This window comes from Acomys russatus, chromosome 15 (genome assembly GCF_903995435.1).
Source record: "Acomys russatus chromosome 15, mAcoRus1.1, whole genome shotgun sequence".
In the NCBI taxonomy this organism is placed as follows: Eukaryota; Metazoa; Chordata; class Mammalia; order Rodentia; family Muridae; genus Acomys; species Acomys russatus.
Window position 1 is genome coordinate 57,024,195 of NC_067151.1, and position 18,676 is coordinate 57,042,870.

The 18,676-nt window shown below is 48.1% G+C and overlaps 1 protein-coding gene across 1 annotated transcript in view; it reads right to left on the reverse strand.

Annotated features, from left to right (window-relative positions):
* The window catches only part of Tmem131l (transmembrane 131 like), a 132,293-nt gene extending 113,906 nt beyond the window's left edge, over positions 1 to 18,387 (reverse strand). The window contains exons 1-3 of the mRNA XM_051157365.1: positions 18,222 to 18,387; positions 17,556 to 17,626; positions 10,085 to 10,128 (exon numbers count right to left, since the gene is read on the reverse strand). Coding sequence (XP_051013322.1) covers positions 10,085 to 10,128; positions 17,556 to 17,626; positions 18,222 to 18,345 — 239 coding nt within the window. The 5' untranslated portion in view covers positions 18,346 to 18,387. The remainder of the gene's footprint in view (positions 1 to 10,084; positions 10,129 to 17,555; positions 17,627 to 18,221) is intronic.
* Between the last annotated feature and the right edge of the window lie 289 nt (positions 18,388 to 18,676).

Here is an 18,676-nt window from a genome sequence, read left to right on the forward strand (position 1 = left end):
TCACTCACACCTCAGCACACACAACCCACAGCTTCGTCTGCAGTCCTGTCTTTCTAAACTCTAGTTAAAGAAGCATGATTTGAGTTCAAGGATTTGCCTACTTGCTCTTCAAATACTTTTTCCTGAATCTTCCCACGTAATTTCTCACAATTGACACACACACACAGAACTTCTCAGCGCTCACAATTTGTTGCCATTTCCTTTGCATACGCTCCTACAAATACGCAAAGAATTTAGAAAGAAGATCCATTCACTTTTTGCCAAGAAAATCCTCAGGAATGCCTGTGCAGCTGATGTGAAACTGTGCAGCCTGGCTGTGTGAGCGTAAGCCAGTACCAAATGATTATTTCCTGTGAGCTGGGGGTGGCAGGGGGGGGGGGGGTGGCGGGGAGGGAATTCTCACAAGGTCTCATAAGTTATTGTTGCCTACAGAGTTAAACTGTGTGGTCATCCTCCAAGAACAACAGACACCTAGGGACAAAGGCAGAGAGCGCAGTGATGCAGCTGCCAGGCAGCTGATGCAAAGAAGGACCCCTGAGTGTCTCAGAAGAACAGAGCCCTGTCAGCGCCCGAACCAAGACTGATCTCCACACCCAGATAGAATACACTGCTATTGTTCCAAGCACCAGGTTGTGGTACTTTGACGTCAGCCCTAGAAAAACAAGACCCCACACTCAAACTTGGTTCCTACTCTTACCCTACTCTACCCAGCTTCCTCAGCTGGCAAATAAACATTCCTACAGTACTGCAGAAGGACCTCAGGGAATCCCCACTCTATGGTTTAGTTGGGGAGTCCCCTCTCCCACATAACTACACAAGACAAGCCTTGTCCCAGTTTTATTGCTCCTCTATAGCTCCCAGCTGCCTCCTTTGGGCCCCAGCCTGCCCCAGTACCATCCAAGTTCCTGACACCCTGAGTCATTGGGTGGGGTTGGGGGGAGGAGAGAGATGCAGATGATGGGGGAACATGGATGTCCCCTTTAGTCTGAGTGGTTCCTGTATTGATTTGAGCCATCCCGGTTCCTCTGAGTTCTAAGAACACTTGCAATTTTTACCTAATTGATATCCTTCCCCGGCCCCATCCTCCCTAATTCATCCCTTCATCCTTGCCGTACACCACAGGAAACAGCCTGGACATACACATTGCCCTGTACTATGAGTGGCCACTCCCTCCCAATAACAGCCTTTTTGTTATCGGGCCAGTGCTTTCTGCCAGATACACCTCCTTTATAATAAGTGGACTGCTTGAGAGAGGTTCCCAGCTCTGAGCTGGAAGCTACAGGGCCGTAGCGTAACCCCCCTGCTCACCAGTATGCCAAGGCATGCTGAACACCAGGCTCACTCAAGGCTCACACTGGAGATCGTATGACGAGAACATGTACGCATTCTTGATCTGGTAAAACCCAGGGCCAGTGATGACAGGCAAGACTGAATAACAACCACCATCTCCCAATTTCTACCTACTGCTTGACCCTGCGAGATCACCTCTGCTTCTCATTATTTAATTGTCAACAAAAGTAATTTTGAAATGCGATGCCTTAGACGTCTCACCCTGGACCAACACGCTTCAAGCTGGAGCCTGCATCAGAATCACCCAGAGGGCTCCTTACCACAGATGGCTGGGCCTCTCCCCTGGAGCTTCTGACTCAGTAGACCTGGGTGGGGTCTGAGAACTCAGCTGTCTAGCAAGTTCCCAGGTAATGCTGAGTCGGTAGCTCACTCGACACTTGGCCCCAGTCCCTCCCTTGGTAAGGCAACGTTGCTGCCGGCTTCCCACTGCCCAGGCCCCTGGCCCAACTTGGGCAAAGCCCTGGTTGTGGTCAATGACCACAACACCCTCGAGATTAACCCCTGATTTGAGGTAAATCAAGCAGTTTCCCCACTGCCTAGGCCTGTAAGGAGTCATGATGGGCACAGATCCATCTGTGACCTCGGAGATACAAGGAGAAATGCCTAAGGGTGCTACTGAGAAAGAGGCGCCAGATGGAGGTTATTTTAACCTGCCCTTCCGGATGAGGCCTGCAAATGTGAGTCTACTGAGCACAGCAAAACCAGCAGGTAGAAAGAAACCTGCTGAGTGAACCAACCCAGAGCCACCCTGCCCTGGCTTCTGGTTAGGTGACATGACGCTTCCTTTATTGTTGGAGCTCGTTGAGTCAGGGTTTTCTGTTCCTTGCTGCTGAAAATAACCATAAAGCAAAGCAAGCCAACAGGACAACTCATCCGCACGCACCACGGTGGCACGTGGTTTGCCCAGTCCTGGTGTGCCACTATGCATGTTTAAATTTTCCAGATTATTTCAAAAGGACACAGCAGAATGTTCATGGAGGATTACAGTTTAGCAAGACTGTAAAATTAAAGTTCAGATCCAGCACGTGTTAAAAGATCCACCTCTGAGACGATCCGAAGAGAAGGTTCGTATTTTCCAGGGGTTCTTCTAGAACTATCTGAAGAACAAAATCACTTCCACAACTCAATCCTGGATGTGGTTTCACCCCACAGGAGCACACTGTCAGTATACCCAAGTGGGAAGATGCTTCCTGACCTATTTTCCTTTGCATTCAACACCAGAGCAGACAAGCATACACAGAAAGAGGACACTTGTGTAATTCTGTGCTTTCGTAGCTCTGTAACCTTATTTTACAATTGTGAACATCTTTCCTCATCTGTAAAATAATATCACCACATATCCACCTGGCTACCTATGGACACCAAATCTGACAACAGTCTGTAAACCACATGATACATTACCAGGGCAATTACTTACATCCAATGTTAATAGATTACTTGGGTTTAGCATGGCCTGTTTTTTATTTGTTTGTTTTAGAAGACTTCACCAAAAAGTCCCAGTCCACACACACACCTGTCTTCACTCACTATCCCCTGGACAGCCATTTAACGGCAATGCAGACTGACTTTCCAAGTTGAGTCAGTAGTGTAGGAAGAATGACATGAGCTATCTACTACACACACTGCATCTGGTCTATTCAGAGACCACACATGATGGCAGAGCTGTCACTAAAGCTGTCACATTCTGCTGACTACCTGCAACTGCAGTGGTGGCACCTCAGAGCATCTCACGAGGGCCCATCAGCTCCCTGCAAGAGAACAGTCTGGCAGCAGCACATCACACAGAGCCATTCTCTCTGAACAAAACACAGAGATGAGAGAGAGGTGAAAAGCAGGAAAGGCTCTAAACAGACTGAAGGAGGTTCACCGTAGAGAAGGGGACAGCAAGAAGTAGGTATGGCCACCTTCTCCAGAATAGGAACGATCTGTAACTGAAATTTCTCAATAATTTTTCCTTAGTTGTATGTGTATGGCTGTCTTGTCTACATGTGTCTATGCACAAGTGGTTACCTGGTACCTGCAGAGGCAAGAAGAAGGGCTCGGGGTCCCCTGGAACTGGACTTAAAGATGATTCTAAGACACTGTATGGCTCCTGGGAATCAAACCCAGGTCCTCAGGAGGAGCAGCCAGAGCTCTTAACCACAGCATCTGTGAAATACTGTCTAGACTACCACAGCAATTATTTGTGACAACATTCTTCTCCTATGGCGTATGTTTGTGGTGGGGGCCGGGGTGGGGGTGGGGGACAGACACTAATGCTCTAGACTCAAATTTCACATGTGCAAAACTCTGAACAGCAAACTAATAATTTGATGACAATTCATTTAAAAGAGTAGCGAGGGCTGGAGAGATGGCGCAGTGGTTAAGAGCGCCGCCTGCTCTTCCAAAGGTCCTGAGTTCAATTCACAGCAACCACATGGTGGCTCACAACCATCTGTAATGTTATCTGGTGCCCTCTTCTGCAAGTACATGCAAACAGAGTACTGTATACATAATAATAAATAAATAAATCTTTAAAAAAATAAATAAATAAAAGAGTAGCGAGCTCCCAGGAGCCCCCATTATCTTAATATTGGTGTTCCTAGACAGAGAATACTGCCTTGGGAAATTATTTTAAGTACAGAAATCCCAGGCTGTGCTACTATCTTAAGCAAAAGCAGCCTAGAACACCTTTGCAGAATTAATCAGTGCTGTCGCTGTGATGTCATCAGCGGTGCGTCAGCGGTGCCTTCAGTCCTCACAGCCCCTTGGACCCCGTAACATGATGTAGAGCCATTCAGATGCCCACTGCATAACAGCAGCCCGGTACCCAGAACATCAGTCCAGCCCTTCCCAGAGATGAGATTTCCTGAAGACATTGACATCCGGTTCCCAAGGCTTAAAACCCAGTGTCTGCCTGACTCCCAGCTGGGCCCTGGCTCTTGCCTCAAAGGGACTTGGCGGAGGCTCTCCCTTCCACGGGCATGTCTTCCTGGGCTGTGCCTCTCTCTCAGCCTGGCTCTCGCTACAGAGTGCCCATCTGCTAAATGGGCTCTGTAAAGTGGTTTTGAAGCTGAACAGTGTGTCCTGTGGTAATAAATAACCAGCCTGCCACAGAGGCGCAAATGGAACGCCCTTTAGTCTTGAGATAAATCATCTCTCTAAAGGCGTGGGGAGGAAGGGGCAGTCTGTCTCTGACTGGACCTGGACAGCTCACCACATCTACACGAACCCAACCGCTTATGCCACAGTCCTACTTGCTCGTTCCAGAGGCTACTGACATTTAATGAAGTGGCTTCCTTATTTTTATTATAGACTAACATTTAATTCTTTAGGGATTAAAAAATTATGACATGGCAAATGCATACCAAACTAGCCACTGCAAGAATCTGTGGAAAGATGTATTTAAATAGCTAAAAACATCAAATGAAGGGCTGCTGGTTCCAGCACATTGTTTTAGTAATTTATTTCAATTAAAGAGGAATAATTATATAAATGATGAAAACGTTGCTAAAAATTACACAACATAAATTTTAAAAATATTTGAAAAGGTTTTGCGCTTAGAGAATAGTTTTAATAGATGGCACAAACCCTGTTAAAAGCCTGTATTGTATTAAGAAAACCTAAATGACAAGGCTGATTGGAGTCAAAGAAAATCCTCATATTTATCAAAGCCAGGATGACCATAGCTAAATTCACTCATTTTGCACCACTCTCTGTGCCCTGACCCTAGATAAAGCACCAAGGACCTGACATTGGCAGAGACCTGGTGGACAGTCTCTTGAAATACGTGACAATTGCAGTAGCTCAATTTAAAGCCACAACCTGTGCCACTGATATAACAGTTGTGGCTTTAACAGCAATGACTGGCTGAGGCTTAGACGTGGAGAATACATTAAACACATGGAATCGAGCTAAAAGACTAATAGTGAAAAGCATGATCACGCAAGACTGCATCTAGCAGCCTTTCCTTGGGTGAGTTACTGAGCCTGGAACTGAAGAATCAATAGGAGTATCAGACTGGACCTCGGGTACCACAAAGGTAATTTCCACAAGGAGCAAGCATTCTGGCCTAATACTAGTGTCAGCATGCTATATACAGCAGGGTTCCGGAAGGCAGCCAGAGCGGAGGGAGGAAGGGAAGGGAGGGAGGGAAAGAAGGAGGAAAAGAGGGAGGAAGGAAGGAAGGCAGGAAGGAAGGAAGGAAATTGCAGAGAGGACACATAGCCATGTGGCTGAAAGGAAATAAGAACATCAGGGAAAGATGGAAAAGACGGACAAGACCCTCAACCACAAATGACTTTCTGTGCCTGCATGGGAGTCTGCACTCTACCCAGCAGTAATTGGCCGAAAAAAGGCTGATCGCAAGCGGGAGCCAATACATCACTGGGATGGGAAGAGCTGGCTGGAGAGAGGCAGCAGACTCTCTGAAGTGGAGCCACACATCCAAGACTGCTGGTCCTGAGAGGGAAGGAAAGGAGTAAAAGAAGCCGTCAGTCACCCTGTGCCTTGCTGTCTATAGCATGCTGACATTACCATTAGACCAGGGTGTTCTTTTCACCCAGGGCCCGAAGCTGGAGGAAGAGCCGAAGGAGAAGCCCAGGAGCTCAGTTCCGGACACACTAGCTTTGAAGCGCCTAAAGACTACAGAGAGCTATCAGTAGACATTAGGTGAGACTTCTGGGCAGAAGGTACAATCTGTTTGCCATATATACATATACCTGTGTGCACGTGTGTGTATGTGCGTGCATGCGTGCATATGTGTGTGTGTGCACACACACGCACGTGCGCACGCATGCATGCATATTAGAACAAGGCAAAGGTTTAATGGCTGGGGTGAAACTTGGTGACAATGTAAGCATTTGACAAACGCAAGGTGAGTGGGGGAGTGATCAAGAAAGAGGGAAGGAGAGAAAGTGGGAAAGGGATTGGAAATTGTCTTTTCTCATAGAGAAGAAATACAAAAAGACAGCAGGGGAGGTCACCTAAGGAGATGTCAGAGCAAGAGGAAAGGAATGCCCACAATGGAACCCTGGATAACAAGTAAGACTCAAATGGCAAACCTTTTTCCAGTTCTCTGAAGGAGAACAGAGAACAGTGAAAAGTAGCTCCCTTCCCAGCAGGCCTTGGGGCTGAGGGATCTCCTCCAGACTCAAAGGATGCAGTCGCTTCTGCCAACGACTGCACATCTCAGCTGTGGAGAGGTCAGCAGGAGTCTTCTGGTGTCCGACTCTCAGGATCCACCTTTAACTGACTGACTCTAAACTGTTTCAGTAGAGCATACAGTTCAGTGGTAGAGTAGAGCTATCCACAGACACAGTCTCCAGCCAGGAAGTGCCTGTGATTTCTATCATCATTTTTAAACTAAAATAACAACATTATTCATTCTTTAGGATTCTTAAATGGTTCGGCTCCTATCAAATACTACTGTGCTCCAAAAAGGCTTGTCAGGGAGACGTGCATTTAGGGAGCCAGCCCAGCTTCCCAGAGGGCATTCACTCAGGTGAGCGCTGCGGTCACTCTGTCAGGAATGTCCCAGAGCACTCTTCACTTCTGGGCACAGGAGTAGATTACTGCTGCTATCGGAGAACACCCAGGAGAAAAGGAGGGAAGGGGAGGGGAGAAGGGAGAAAGGTTTCAGATAGTGCTCTCCTGGCGTGCCACCAAATACAATTACAGAGCTTCCACGGAAGATGAAGTCAAGATAACACAAACAAAGTCTTCACCGCGGCCAATTACACTGCCGGCTTCCTCAGCTGCAGTGTGAGGTAACAGGCAAGCTGCTCTGGGGGCCTCACACTCCAGAATGAGCAAGACCCTGGTCAGGCCCCCCGTCAGGCAGCCTTGGCGGTGCAGCACCTAGATTCTCTCTAGTGATGCGTGGTGGTGCCAACCACGCTCTCTCATGAAGCAGACTGGCTTATGCTCCAGTTTGTTTTCTCTAGTCTCCAGCTGTTCTAATAGTAGCTACTCCAGGGTATCTAGACAGAAATGGATGGTTTTGTTGAACTGATAGTGACAGCTTAATTGACTCCAAGCCCATCTGTCACTAAAAGTTGGTACTGCGGTGCAATTCTTAAGGTGATTAAAAAAAAAAAAAGCTATTAAAAGGTGTAAAGTGATACTAATAACTTCATAGTTATGATTAAGGATGAGTGGCATTAAAACAGAAGGGAAACCCAGTGCTGGGCTGTACCCAGGAGCATGAATACTCACATGAGTTACTAAATAAGTGAGTGAGAAGAGGCAAATCCACACACCTGCTCACACTCAGAAGCAAAGAGGCCCTTTAGCAGGTGAGGAACTTTGGAATGTTGTCTATAAAAAAAGAATGTACTGGATTCAAACAAAGCATAGATATTCATGCCCTTGTACTAATGTACGAGGCTGAGTAACAGAGAAGAGCCAAAGCCCCGCGAGGAAGACCTGCAGACAATCTGCAAAGCCGCTGAACAGCGCTGATGACTCGGCCCTGAAAAGGATATTAGAAAAACACTAATGACGACCAAATAAAGTCCAGAACTTGGTTCATAGTAAGATACCAGTGTTGGCTTCAGTCATAAATGTACCTGAGTGTTAGAAGAAGGTAATAATTATGGAAGCCGCCTCTCTGTGTCTCTGTAACCTTCTTGTGAATCTTTTGTCTATTCAAAAGCAAGTCTCTGTGTATTTTAATTTCGGCTTTGGTTCTATAGGATGTGGCTCTGTGTCGTTCATGAGATCCTCAGGGAGGGAGCCAAGGGTGACCCCGAACTCCTGATCCTCCTGTTTCTACCACTCAAGTGCTAGGGTCATAGGCAAATGCTCCCATGCCCAATTCACGTATTTATTTTAAAGTCACAAGATATTAAAGTGGTATGAAGAAACTTTTAAGAAATCAACTGAACAATGACAATTCTGCAGTTGATAGTCAATAAACAGTTCATAAATGGGTGGGCGACTAATTTAGCCATCATGTGACACCGCACTGAGGTAACTCTGACAACTCCAGAATCTGCATTTCTAGAAATGGATACTAACAGGAGCCTTCTACCGGCGTCATAATAATCACCACACATCAGGAAAAAAAAAAAAATCTCAAGCCCAAAAAGCCGAACAAAGAAATTGAACAAAAGAAAAACAGCCAGAAAGTGGGTTAAAAGCAAAGCAGCTGGGGACAAAAATAACAGTGAAATATTGGAATAAGTGCCCCCAGCAAAATGAAGTCCAGGCTGATCCAACTGTGAGCCACGAGCTACTGAGCCTGAAGGCAGAGGCTGACACTGAAGGGGAAGGCGTCCTGGAGAAAACAGAGACATTCTAAAGCTGTGAGGACTGTACAACTGGGAACACGCTACAACTTTAAATGGGTAAGCCATACAGAAAATGAACTACAGCTCAATGCAGTCATTACCAAGAAGTGTAGGGAGCAACCATTGTTTTCCTGATTTTGTTTTGCTTTGTTTTGAGATACAGTCTTCTCTCTATGTGGCCCTGGCTGGCCTTGAACTCACAAAGACTGGCTTGCCACTGGCTCCCAAGTGCTAGGAGGTAGCAAGCATTTTTTAAAGGAAATAAATGAAACAGAAAATGGAGCATCCTGCAAGCAATAAATGTGAATACTACACTTAGTGAAACTAATTCACTCTTTATAAGCAAATATACAGACTACATACACATTAGAGTGCACATACTGATATATACATACATGTGCCATCCAATACCTTTAAGCCAATGGAAAACTGACAAGAGGGCTTGCCAAATGGCTCGGCCCTTGCTTTCACTCACAACAACTTGAGTTCAACCCCAGCCCCCACGCAGTGGCAGCAGAGAACACGCCCTCACGTCCTCTAACCTCCACGAACATTCCACAGGGCGTGGGCGCAGGCTGTCTGTCTGTCTCACGCACACAATTAATGAGTAAAGGGACAAATGTGACTTGTAGAAAGAAAACCGACAGAGAGAAACTGCCCAAGCTGGGTGTGACGGTGCACACATCTAACTCCAGCACCCAGTGTGCAGAGGCATGCGCAGTTGGAGGCCAGCTACAGAGCAAGGTCTGGACTGCCCAGACGACATGAGATCCTGTCTCCAGAAGAAGAACAAACTAAAACTAGTCCTAATTAGGAAGAAAAGGGTGGTGTGTGTAACATGCACACGGTCCAGGGTTTCATCTTCAGCAATACACTAAACTAAATAGATAAATAAGAATTAAAACACACACACACACAATGGCAGGGAAAAGAACCTAATTGGGTTGGGGGGTTGTTTGAGACAGGCTCTCTCTATGTAGTCCTGGCTGTCCTGATAGTCGCTCTGTAGACCAGGCTGGCCTCAAACTCAGAGATCTGCCTGCCTCTGCCTCCTGAATGCAGGGATTAAAGGTGTGCGCCACCACTACCCAGCTACCGACCCCGCATTCTTATCACTGACTGCCACACTATACACAATACAAGGCAATACAGGTCTTGTTTTGTGTGTTCTGTTCAGCACTGAGCACAGAGTGTGACCTCAACAGATGTTTCTGAACAAGAAAGAAAGCATAAATATACCACGGGAAAAGCAAGGCTGGGGCACGGTAAACAAGGGAACACTGGCAACAGTCTTCTGTACCATTTTAAAACAAAACCAGATTAATGACGAAAGAATGTATACTAGATGGAGGTCAAAGAGGTCAGAGAAAGGCACATTATAGATAATATTAAACACATATACAGAGACACTTCCAGGGAGGCAGCGTGCCTGGCGGGCAGTGACCTGCTCCCACTCTCCTTACCTCTGTCCTTGAGGGGGCTCCTCCATATCCTCTTCAGAATCACCCTGTGGTAAAAGAACATCCATTAACAACCGTTTCAAAGAAACACAATCACCAACAGTGGGATGGTGAGCTGCAGTGACCGGCACAACAGTCAACAGAGATTTACAGTGGTCGTGTGCTGGGCACTGCTGGCATGGATCGGTGGTTACAAGTGCTCACTGCTCTTCCAGGGGGCCCAAGTTTGGTGCCCAGCACCCATGTCGGACAACTCACAAGAACCTGTAACCCTACCTCCTGGGAATCCAATGCCCTCTCCTGGCCTATGAGGGCACCGTACATACTCACATACAGACACACAGACACAAACAAAAACAAAATCCTTTTTTTAAAAATGATGTTATAATTGGCAATACAAAGCCATAAACTGACACAAAGTGGTCTCTTACTTCAGTATGTAAGTTAAGTAAATAACCTACTGGTTTAAAAACACAGTTTTTTAAGGCCAGCATAGTATACAGAGTGAATTTGAGGCCAGCAAGACTGCATAGTGAGACCTTGTCTCCAGAACAAATAAATAATAAATAGTAATTTCACTGAAGACAAAAGACATTGTTTAGCTCAGAATGCTGTTAATGAGTATGAGATATACTTTGACATCAATAAAAAGGCTGCTGATTTTGTAAACTAAGTAAACACCATTCTTAAAAGTTTTTCCATGTATGGCAGGAGGAAAAGGCAACTGAAACATCTGCGGGGCGGACACTGAACAAAGGCAAGGCCAGTAAGCAGCCAGTGTCCCCCCCAGGCTCCCTGCAGTGGCATTATCCTTCCTTGGAGCATCTGGTGCCCCAACTTACTAGCTCCTCCTTTCTGGCCTAGTGTAGCTGATCCTCTACCCTCCAGCCCCACCCAGGTATTGCTTCTTAGTCCTAGGTCCTCTGCACTACAACGTCAGCATGTTGGGTCTGGAGGGATGGCTCAGTGGTCAAGAGCCATTACTGCTCTTCCAGAGGACCCAGCACCGGCGCACGAGGCAGCTCATAACCACCTGTAACTTCTAGCCTCCTGGATCTCATCAGGCGCCAACATCTATACATAAGTAAAAGTAAATAAAGCCTTTAAAACAAGTGCAGCAGCATGTTAACCCACACTGAAATCACAAGGCCAAGACTGCTTGTCAAGAGGGGCTGCCCCACCTCTCACTCAGTCACTCTGCAGACATTGCGCCCATGCCCATCTGTCTCCAAGGCCAAGCCTCCAGCCTCCTAGGCAAGCTTTGCTCTGCACTGCACCAAGCTAGCAGCCAGTCCCAACAGTGACTCTGCAGCCAGGCCACACTGCTTACTACTTCCACAGTCTCATGCTCCGCTCCCCAGCGAACACAGACAGGCCAGTGTCAGAAGTGCCTGCAGAGAAGCTTCTGGGTTTGTTTTTTAAAGCCAGCCCGCCTTCTGCTGAGGGCACCATCACAGTGCTTAACCCCTAGGTAAACCCTTTACTGCTCCCCTCCCTCCACCTCCAACAAGAAATCCAGCTCTGTCCATCCTCTATCCTGCCCACTAGGCCACCATCAATGTAATGGCCTGTACTACCATACCATTCCAGGGCTTTTTGCTACGCTATGGAGCTTGCCTCCAGTCTATCCTGCAAACACCAACACAATCAATATCAATCTTCCTCCACATCACTCCTAGCCACACCCCCCACAGTAGACCCCTCCTAAGAGTCCCTGCTCAGTACCCTACAAGGAGCCTGAGGATGACTGACCCAAAAGCTGTGACAAGAGGGTAGAGAGTTTCCAGACTAGTCTGGGCTAACAGTGAGACCCTGTTAAACGGAAAATGCTCCCAGAGCTCCCTAGTGTTCATGAGATATACTCCAAGCACTTTTAGGAAGGATCCACCCAGCACAGCACTGACCCTGACACACCCATGCCCCCATGACCCCCCCCCCGAGATTAGCAGGCTCTTGGTTGCAATTTAAAATGTCACAGTAGAAACTGAACTACATTGTCCACCATGTAATACTCAGGGTTGGGCCCCTTCTGCCTTAGGCCTTAAGTGAGCCTTCTGGGAGACACTGCCCTCCTCTCCGTTCTTAGTTTCAGCACTTGAAGACTGACCCAGGCATTACTAGCTTTATCTGCTCAGTAAAACCAAGCCCTCAAAGAATAAGATCCAATCCTTTTTATTCCTACCTGTTCCGATGCCCCAGGGCCCTTGCACCAGCTTTTTCAACCCCAGGCTGCTTGCAAGGACCAGCTCACGTATCTTTTCAAAAAAGACACGAACCTCTTCAAGCAAAACAAACATCCCCATCACTGTCTCTTCCGGTCTGCATACAACACACACGCTCTTCAAACGGACGGCATCACCACCACGTGCTTCTTCTGCGTCTCACTCATCATCCATATGCCCCATTCTGAGGCCACGGGCGTCAGGGGCAGGGGTTTCAGTTTACTGCATCACCACCTGCACCTGAAACAGCACTCAGCCAGCAGGCGCAGTACAACCCAGCTGTCTCTGAGATGCTAATAGCTCTCGGGGTCTCTGAAAACTTCTAAGCAACTTTCTCTAGCTCATAGAACAAGTTATTTCCCTCCAACACAGGCACTTTGCCACTACTACCACAGTGCTGGTCCGGTGGCACTGAAATACATCATCATGGCCAAAAGCGCAGGCTCTGGAGCTAAACATGTCCCAGGTTCAAATCCTCCCCTGCGAAGACTCCCTCACCGCAGCAGGTGATTTATTTAGTTGCACTGTACTTCGCTGTCTTTAGCTATAAATCCAGGCAAAACTCTTTACACTCTACAGGGTACAGTTATGAGTGAAGAACACAGCGCTTAAATGATGCTTATTTTTCAGTGTTGTCAAGGCCAAAAATAAACCTCTCTGACAAAAAGTTTTCCAAATGCTAGTTAATGATTCACTGATTCGGAGTTGCATGCTATTACCTAACACTATACCTGGGATTAAACAAACAAACAAACACGTGTTCACTGTACCATTTCTGGTTTCACTTTCTGCCAATTTCTATTAGCCACCCCCTCAGAATTAAGGGGGCAGGGGTGGGGGTGGGGTGGATCAACAAGACATGGTATTTTTAAAGACAAAGTTTTATTCTTTATCCCTAAGTTAGGGACATTCACTTGTGTGGTGCCAATGACTACATGGGTGGGCATCAGAGCCCCAAGCCAGGCCCACCAAGGCCCATGCCAGCCCAACCATCTCCATCTCCACTCTGCACAGTCATGAGTAAATCCATGAAGGCTGGGGGACTCTTGCTGAAATCAGCAGCAAATGTGGTTCTCACAATAGCAGGCCAGTGAACACTTAGGCATTTCATCTGCCATCTTCAGGACTGAGTATCTTCGGCAACAAATAAGAAGCAGGGCCAGATATGACAATTGCCTCTCCTCCAAAGGCGCCACGTGTGACGACTGAATGCCCACTACATAAGAAATACTGTGGCCACAGCAGAACCCTTGAACGTCAGCAATCAGACTCTTGTATGGAAGCCCAGGAGGGACACCATGGCACACATGGTTATCAAAACACCACAAGAAATTCAGAAAGGAAGAGATGATGGCCACCGCACAGCAATCCAAGCCTCACAAAGGACCCAGGCATGAGGTGCCTGTGTGCCATGGCTCACACCACAGACAACATACTGGACTCAGTGGGCCCGGACCCAGGCTAGAGGGTGAGTCCCAGAGGAGTGAGAGGAGAAAGAGACAAGGTCAGACTGCAGGAGGCCCAAAGGCCAGAGCAGGGTAAGGGACTGTCACCCTCCATTACATGGATCAGTAAGGTGCACAAAGTCTGTCACCTTACACAAAGGCAGCTACCACTAGGCAGCTAATGAGAAGACCAGACCTCTGTGGTCTCTGGACCATCAACATCACTTTGGATTCAGTGTGCTGGACAGTGAGGGGGCAGGCGGACCTGTAAGTCTAACATTAAAACCAAATGGGTTTCTCTTTCCTCTCATTATGAGTGATAAATAAATTTTAGTGTTACTATACCACAGGAGACTACATAACAAAAATATATAAATAGGGCTGGGAGATCTAATTCGTTGCTATCATTTGCCTAACATGCACAAGGCTCTGGATCTCTCACACACACACACACACACACACACACACACACACACACACACACGCACGCACACGCGCGCGCACACACACACACACACACACACACACACATCAGTATCAGCTTCACCACACAGCCTATCATACTGAGTTATCTGCGCTGGTTCAGCCCCTTCAGCAAGGGAAAGTGTTTATGTTTTCCATGACCAAGCTTATGAGTTGGCCGAGAAACCACCAAGACGACAAGCAACCTGGAACTCCTCTGAAATCCGACTCTACAGATGAGAAAACTGGTAACAAAAAAAGAGAGGTATGCTGGGTCCAGATACAGCCCAGTGACTAGAACATGTGTTTAGCACATGGAAGGTCCTGGGTTCAATCTTTTTTTTTTTTTTTTTTAAAGATTTATTATTTATACAGTATTCTACACACATGTGTGCCTGCCCACCACAAGAAGGCACCAGATCTCATTACAGGTGTTTGTAAGTCACCAAGTGGTTGCTGGGAATTGAACTCGGGACCTTCAGAAAAGCAGCTGGTGCTCTTAAACCTCTGAGCCATCTCTCCAGCCCCTGGGTTCAATCTTTAGCAACAAATAAAAGGATGAGTTTAACAGGTTGAGTGGGACTCACCAGAATTCATACCTAGACACTTAAGAGACAAAGAGGGTCTGGCAGCTTGTAACATTTAGTCTGTTTGGTTGATTTGATTTGTTTTTGTTGAATAGTTGAGGTTTTGGGGGGGGACAGAATTTCTCTGTGAAGCCCCCACTGTCCTGGAACTCCCTCTGTAGGCCAGGCTGGCCCTGAACTGATAGAGAGCTACCTGCCTCTGCCTCCCAAGTGCTAGGATTAAAGGCCTGCACCACCTCTGGCTGACTTCACTTTTTTTTTTTCTTTTATGAATGAAAGTAAGAACTTCTTTATCAGTTAAGAGTCTCATTTAAAAACAAAACAAAACAAAACAAAAAAAAAAGTCCAAATAAGTAACTGTAAATAATCAATATTGGGAATTTCTATTGTTCATTGAACATGATATCTTGATGTTCCAATTTCAAACCTTTGGTCTACAACTTTTAGGTTCCAAAGCCATTTTCTAGTCTTCCTGAATGGAAGGTATAAAATGTACATGACACAATAAGTATTCTCCACAGACTCTTGTGACATCCACAAGAAAACCTTTTGAAAATAATTCTAAGTTCTTTGAAAGAACTCCTTTAGAACAGTCTGTATCTAAGGCACACACACGCCCTCCTCCCTGCCCAGGCAGCATGTGCGCAGTGGGACAGTATCTAAAGGGCATGCATACAGAGATGCTATGTGCGGAAAACTATTGTGAGCTCCAGTTTCACTTTCGCCACAGCACTGGCTAGAATACCTTGGCTATCGGTCTCTATGGCGAGACTTCTGGAATGACACATTCTCAACCCTACCCTTTTTTTTTTTTTTTAATCAGAACAAACCGCACTATGCAAGTAAATAAAATCAAGCCAGAAACTAACCATTTTATAAAATTACTTTTGAGCCTATAAACGAAGTAATTAGCGTCACCATAGGCCTTGACATTTCTACTCCTGAGCACAAACAATGTATCTTTCACAGAGGCAGAAACAGGTATTGTCTATAATTTATTTTCCTGTTTGCTTTGGCCTCCCCATCACTACCCTGTTCAGACATAAAGGCTTTAGTTGAACCCAAATGCAAAGGCACAACCCTGTATCTTGGCCTGCAAATTCTGCTGCCCTAGATACTTTGAGACACTCTCATTTGGTAAAACTGGTGGTTGGATCAAGGTCCAATGGAAGACATGCGTTCCTATAACTCCAGCTAACGCAGGAATGAAACAGAGAGGATGGCTCAAGTGGAGGAATCTGAGGCAACATGGCAAGAACTTATTTTAAAACAACAACAAGCACGCAGAGTGGGGAGAGGGACAACAAAAGGATGGTGGTGAAAGTGTCACTGGCATCCAAGGAGTAGGGACCAGGAATGGCATTTGGCATACTACAGGCACAGGGCACAGTGAAGAAATTCTCTGGGTCAAAGGTCACTCATGCCTCAACTGCTGAGCAGCTGATATTCACAAATATGACAATTTAAAGTAAACACACCAAGTGCCAAGTGTAGGTTCTCAGTCACAGATGATTCTGACTCTGTTGGTTTTGCTTTGTTTTGCTGTTTTTGTTTTTGTTTTTAACTTCCTCTCTTTTCAAACACAGATGTATTATTTAGGATCAAGGGTTAAAAACCCATGTGGGAATACACTTTTAGGAGAAAGGCTGCTTCTCAGCTTCTCCTGCAGCCTGTCAGCCTTCAGGAAAGAGCTGGGAAATTATCTTATAAATAAATAAATAAATAAATAAACAAACCACCTCTCTGCCTGTAAGCTGCTATTCATTAGCCCTGGTCAAAATGAATACTCCACATATCTCGAGGCCAGCCCTTAAGCGGAGGAACGGCAGGCCTGGGACTGCAGGGAAGGTAGACTTCAACATCTAGATTTTAATGCTGCCACCAGCCCGGGCAGGGAAGTAATAAACACTTTGAAATGTACCACAGGCAAGCTAATGCTCTCTTATCATTCAACACACATACACCGCCCCCCCCCCAAAAATGCATTTTGGGTCTCTACTGTGATGCTGTTGAAAAACAGTCATGCAAATTATGTTTAAATGGGTACCTTTTGCAAGTCAATGAAACATTCAATTGAAGACAAAAGCTTTGCAGTGCCACATCCGTTGCAGCCTGAAGCCCTCTACGCTACAGATTCCCAATAAAACGTTAGCAATTATTTTTCCACATGTAATCATTGTATCATCGCGGGGAAGGGGGGGTGAAAAACTAGAAATTCAGGTTCTTAAGTGGGTGTATTCTAACAGGAATTAAAGACACTTGGAGAGAATCCAAGATTACACTCCTTTAAAGTCACTACTTCTTCATCCCAAAGCTACTTAGGCTAATAGCAAGTACCGCTCACTAACATTTATGAAATCAATATTCCCATTGTCCCTCCAGCCACTTGCCATCCACACCACACCCGAATGCTTAGAGACAGCAGTGTAGACCCACAAACAAGTCCTCCGCCCACCCTGGACCACTAGCAAGCCAAGGAACCCGCCACTAGCCAGGCGCAAGGCTGTGCGACACACAACGCTCCTGCGGTGGCCTGAGCACCCACCTTCTGAACTTGCGGCGGGCCTGACTCACACACCCTGTCACATGGCGCGGGAGGAGGCCGAAGGGCCACCGTTGCCAGGTGTTCGGGCTCCGCACGACCGTTTATTTGCCTTGCAAAGTGACCGGAGTGCTCCTGTGCCACTGGGGGAAGGCCGGCAACCTCCAGGCCTCTCCTCCCTAGCACACCCCCGCCCTGTCACCTGGTCCTCCTCACCTGAGTGGGCAGCAGGAGTTCCCCTTCTTCTGCCTGCCACAGCTCCACCACGTTCGGCAAGGGCTCAATCGCTGCACGGACACCAAAAAACACATCGCATTTGTAATGCACGGAAAAGAAACGCTTCCTGTTTCCTTCCCCGTCCCCCGTGCCACCCGCCTGCCCCCAAACAAGTCTCCTTCTCCTCTCACAGGGGGAGGCTACCGGAGGGGTGAACCGAGGATGCAAATACAATGCCCAGCCGGCGGCCCTAGGGTCGCTCAAAGAGGAGAGGGCGTGAGGGCTTGGTCCCGACCACGGGGCGAGGCCGCCGCACCAGGCACAGCGACCCCCGGGCCACCGGGCTGGGGGAAACAAAGCTGCAGGAAGCCGGGCGCGGCGAGGCACCCGCGCGCCACACAAAGCGGGGGATGCGCCCGGGGCGCAGGGGCCCGCGCACAAAGGCTCCGGGACGCGCGCGGCTAGCGGTCCCCGAGCCCCACGCTGCCCGCTCCTGGCCCGGCCTAGGGCCGCCGAGAGGAACGCTGCGGTCGCTGGGCTGCAGCAACCGGTCTTCCCCAGCCTCTCGGGTCCCCTTCCTCCGCAAACGCTCACAGATTTCAACAGTTCCCTTAAAGAAAGGGGGGGCGGGGCGGCGAGGACAGCCAGCCTCGACGACGGGCTGACCTTGTCCCTGAGCCCCTCCCGGACGGCAGCAGGACAGCAGGACCTGGAAGACGCCCAGCAGAAGGTTCACGGCAGCGGCCGTGCGGCGGTAGGCGCCGGACTGCGGGCGCCGGAGCCCCGCCATGCTGGTGCTCGCCGCGCTCGCAGCGATCTCCTTCTCTCGCTTGCTGGCGCCGCGGCCGCCTAGCCGCGCCCCGGGCCCGCCCCCGCGCCCCGGCCCCGCCCCCCGCTGTTGGCCCCGCCCCCGCAGCTGTTGGCCTGCTGCTCAGCGCCGGCGCACCGCTTGCCCCCGGAGTGCGTGTGCTCGGCAGATAGAAGGGGATGGAACGCGGCGCTGAGCGGAGGGACGAGGACAATGCGAACGCTCTCGGCGCGCAGCACGTGCCCGAGGGCCCCCCCCCGCCCCCAGCGCTCCACTCGAGGGGCCGGGACTCGCGGCCCACGAGGAGAGGGTG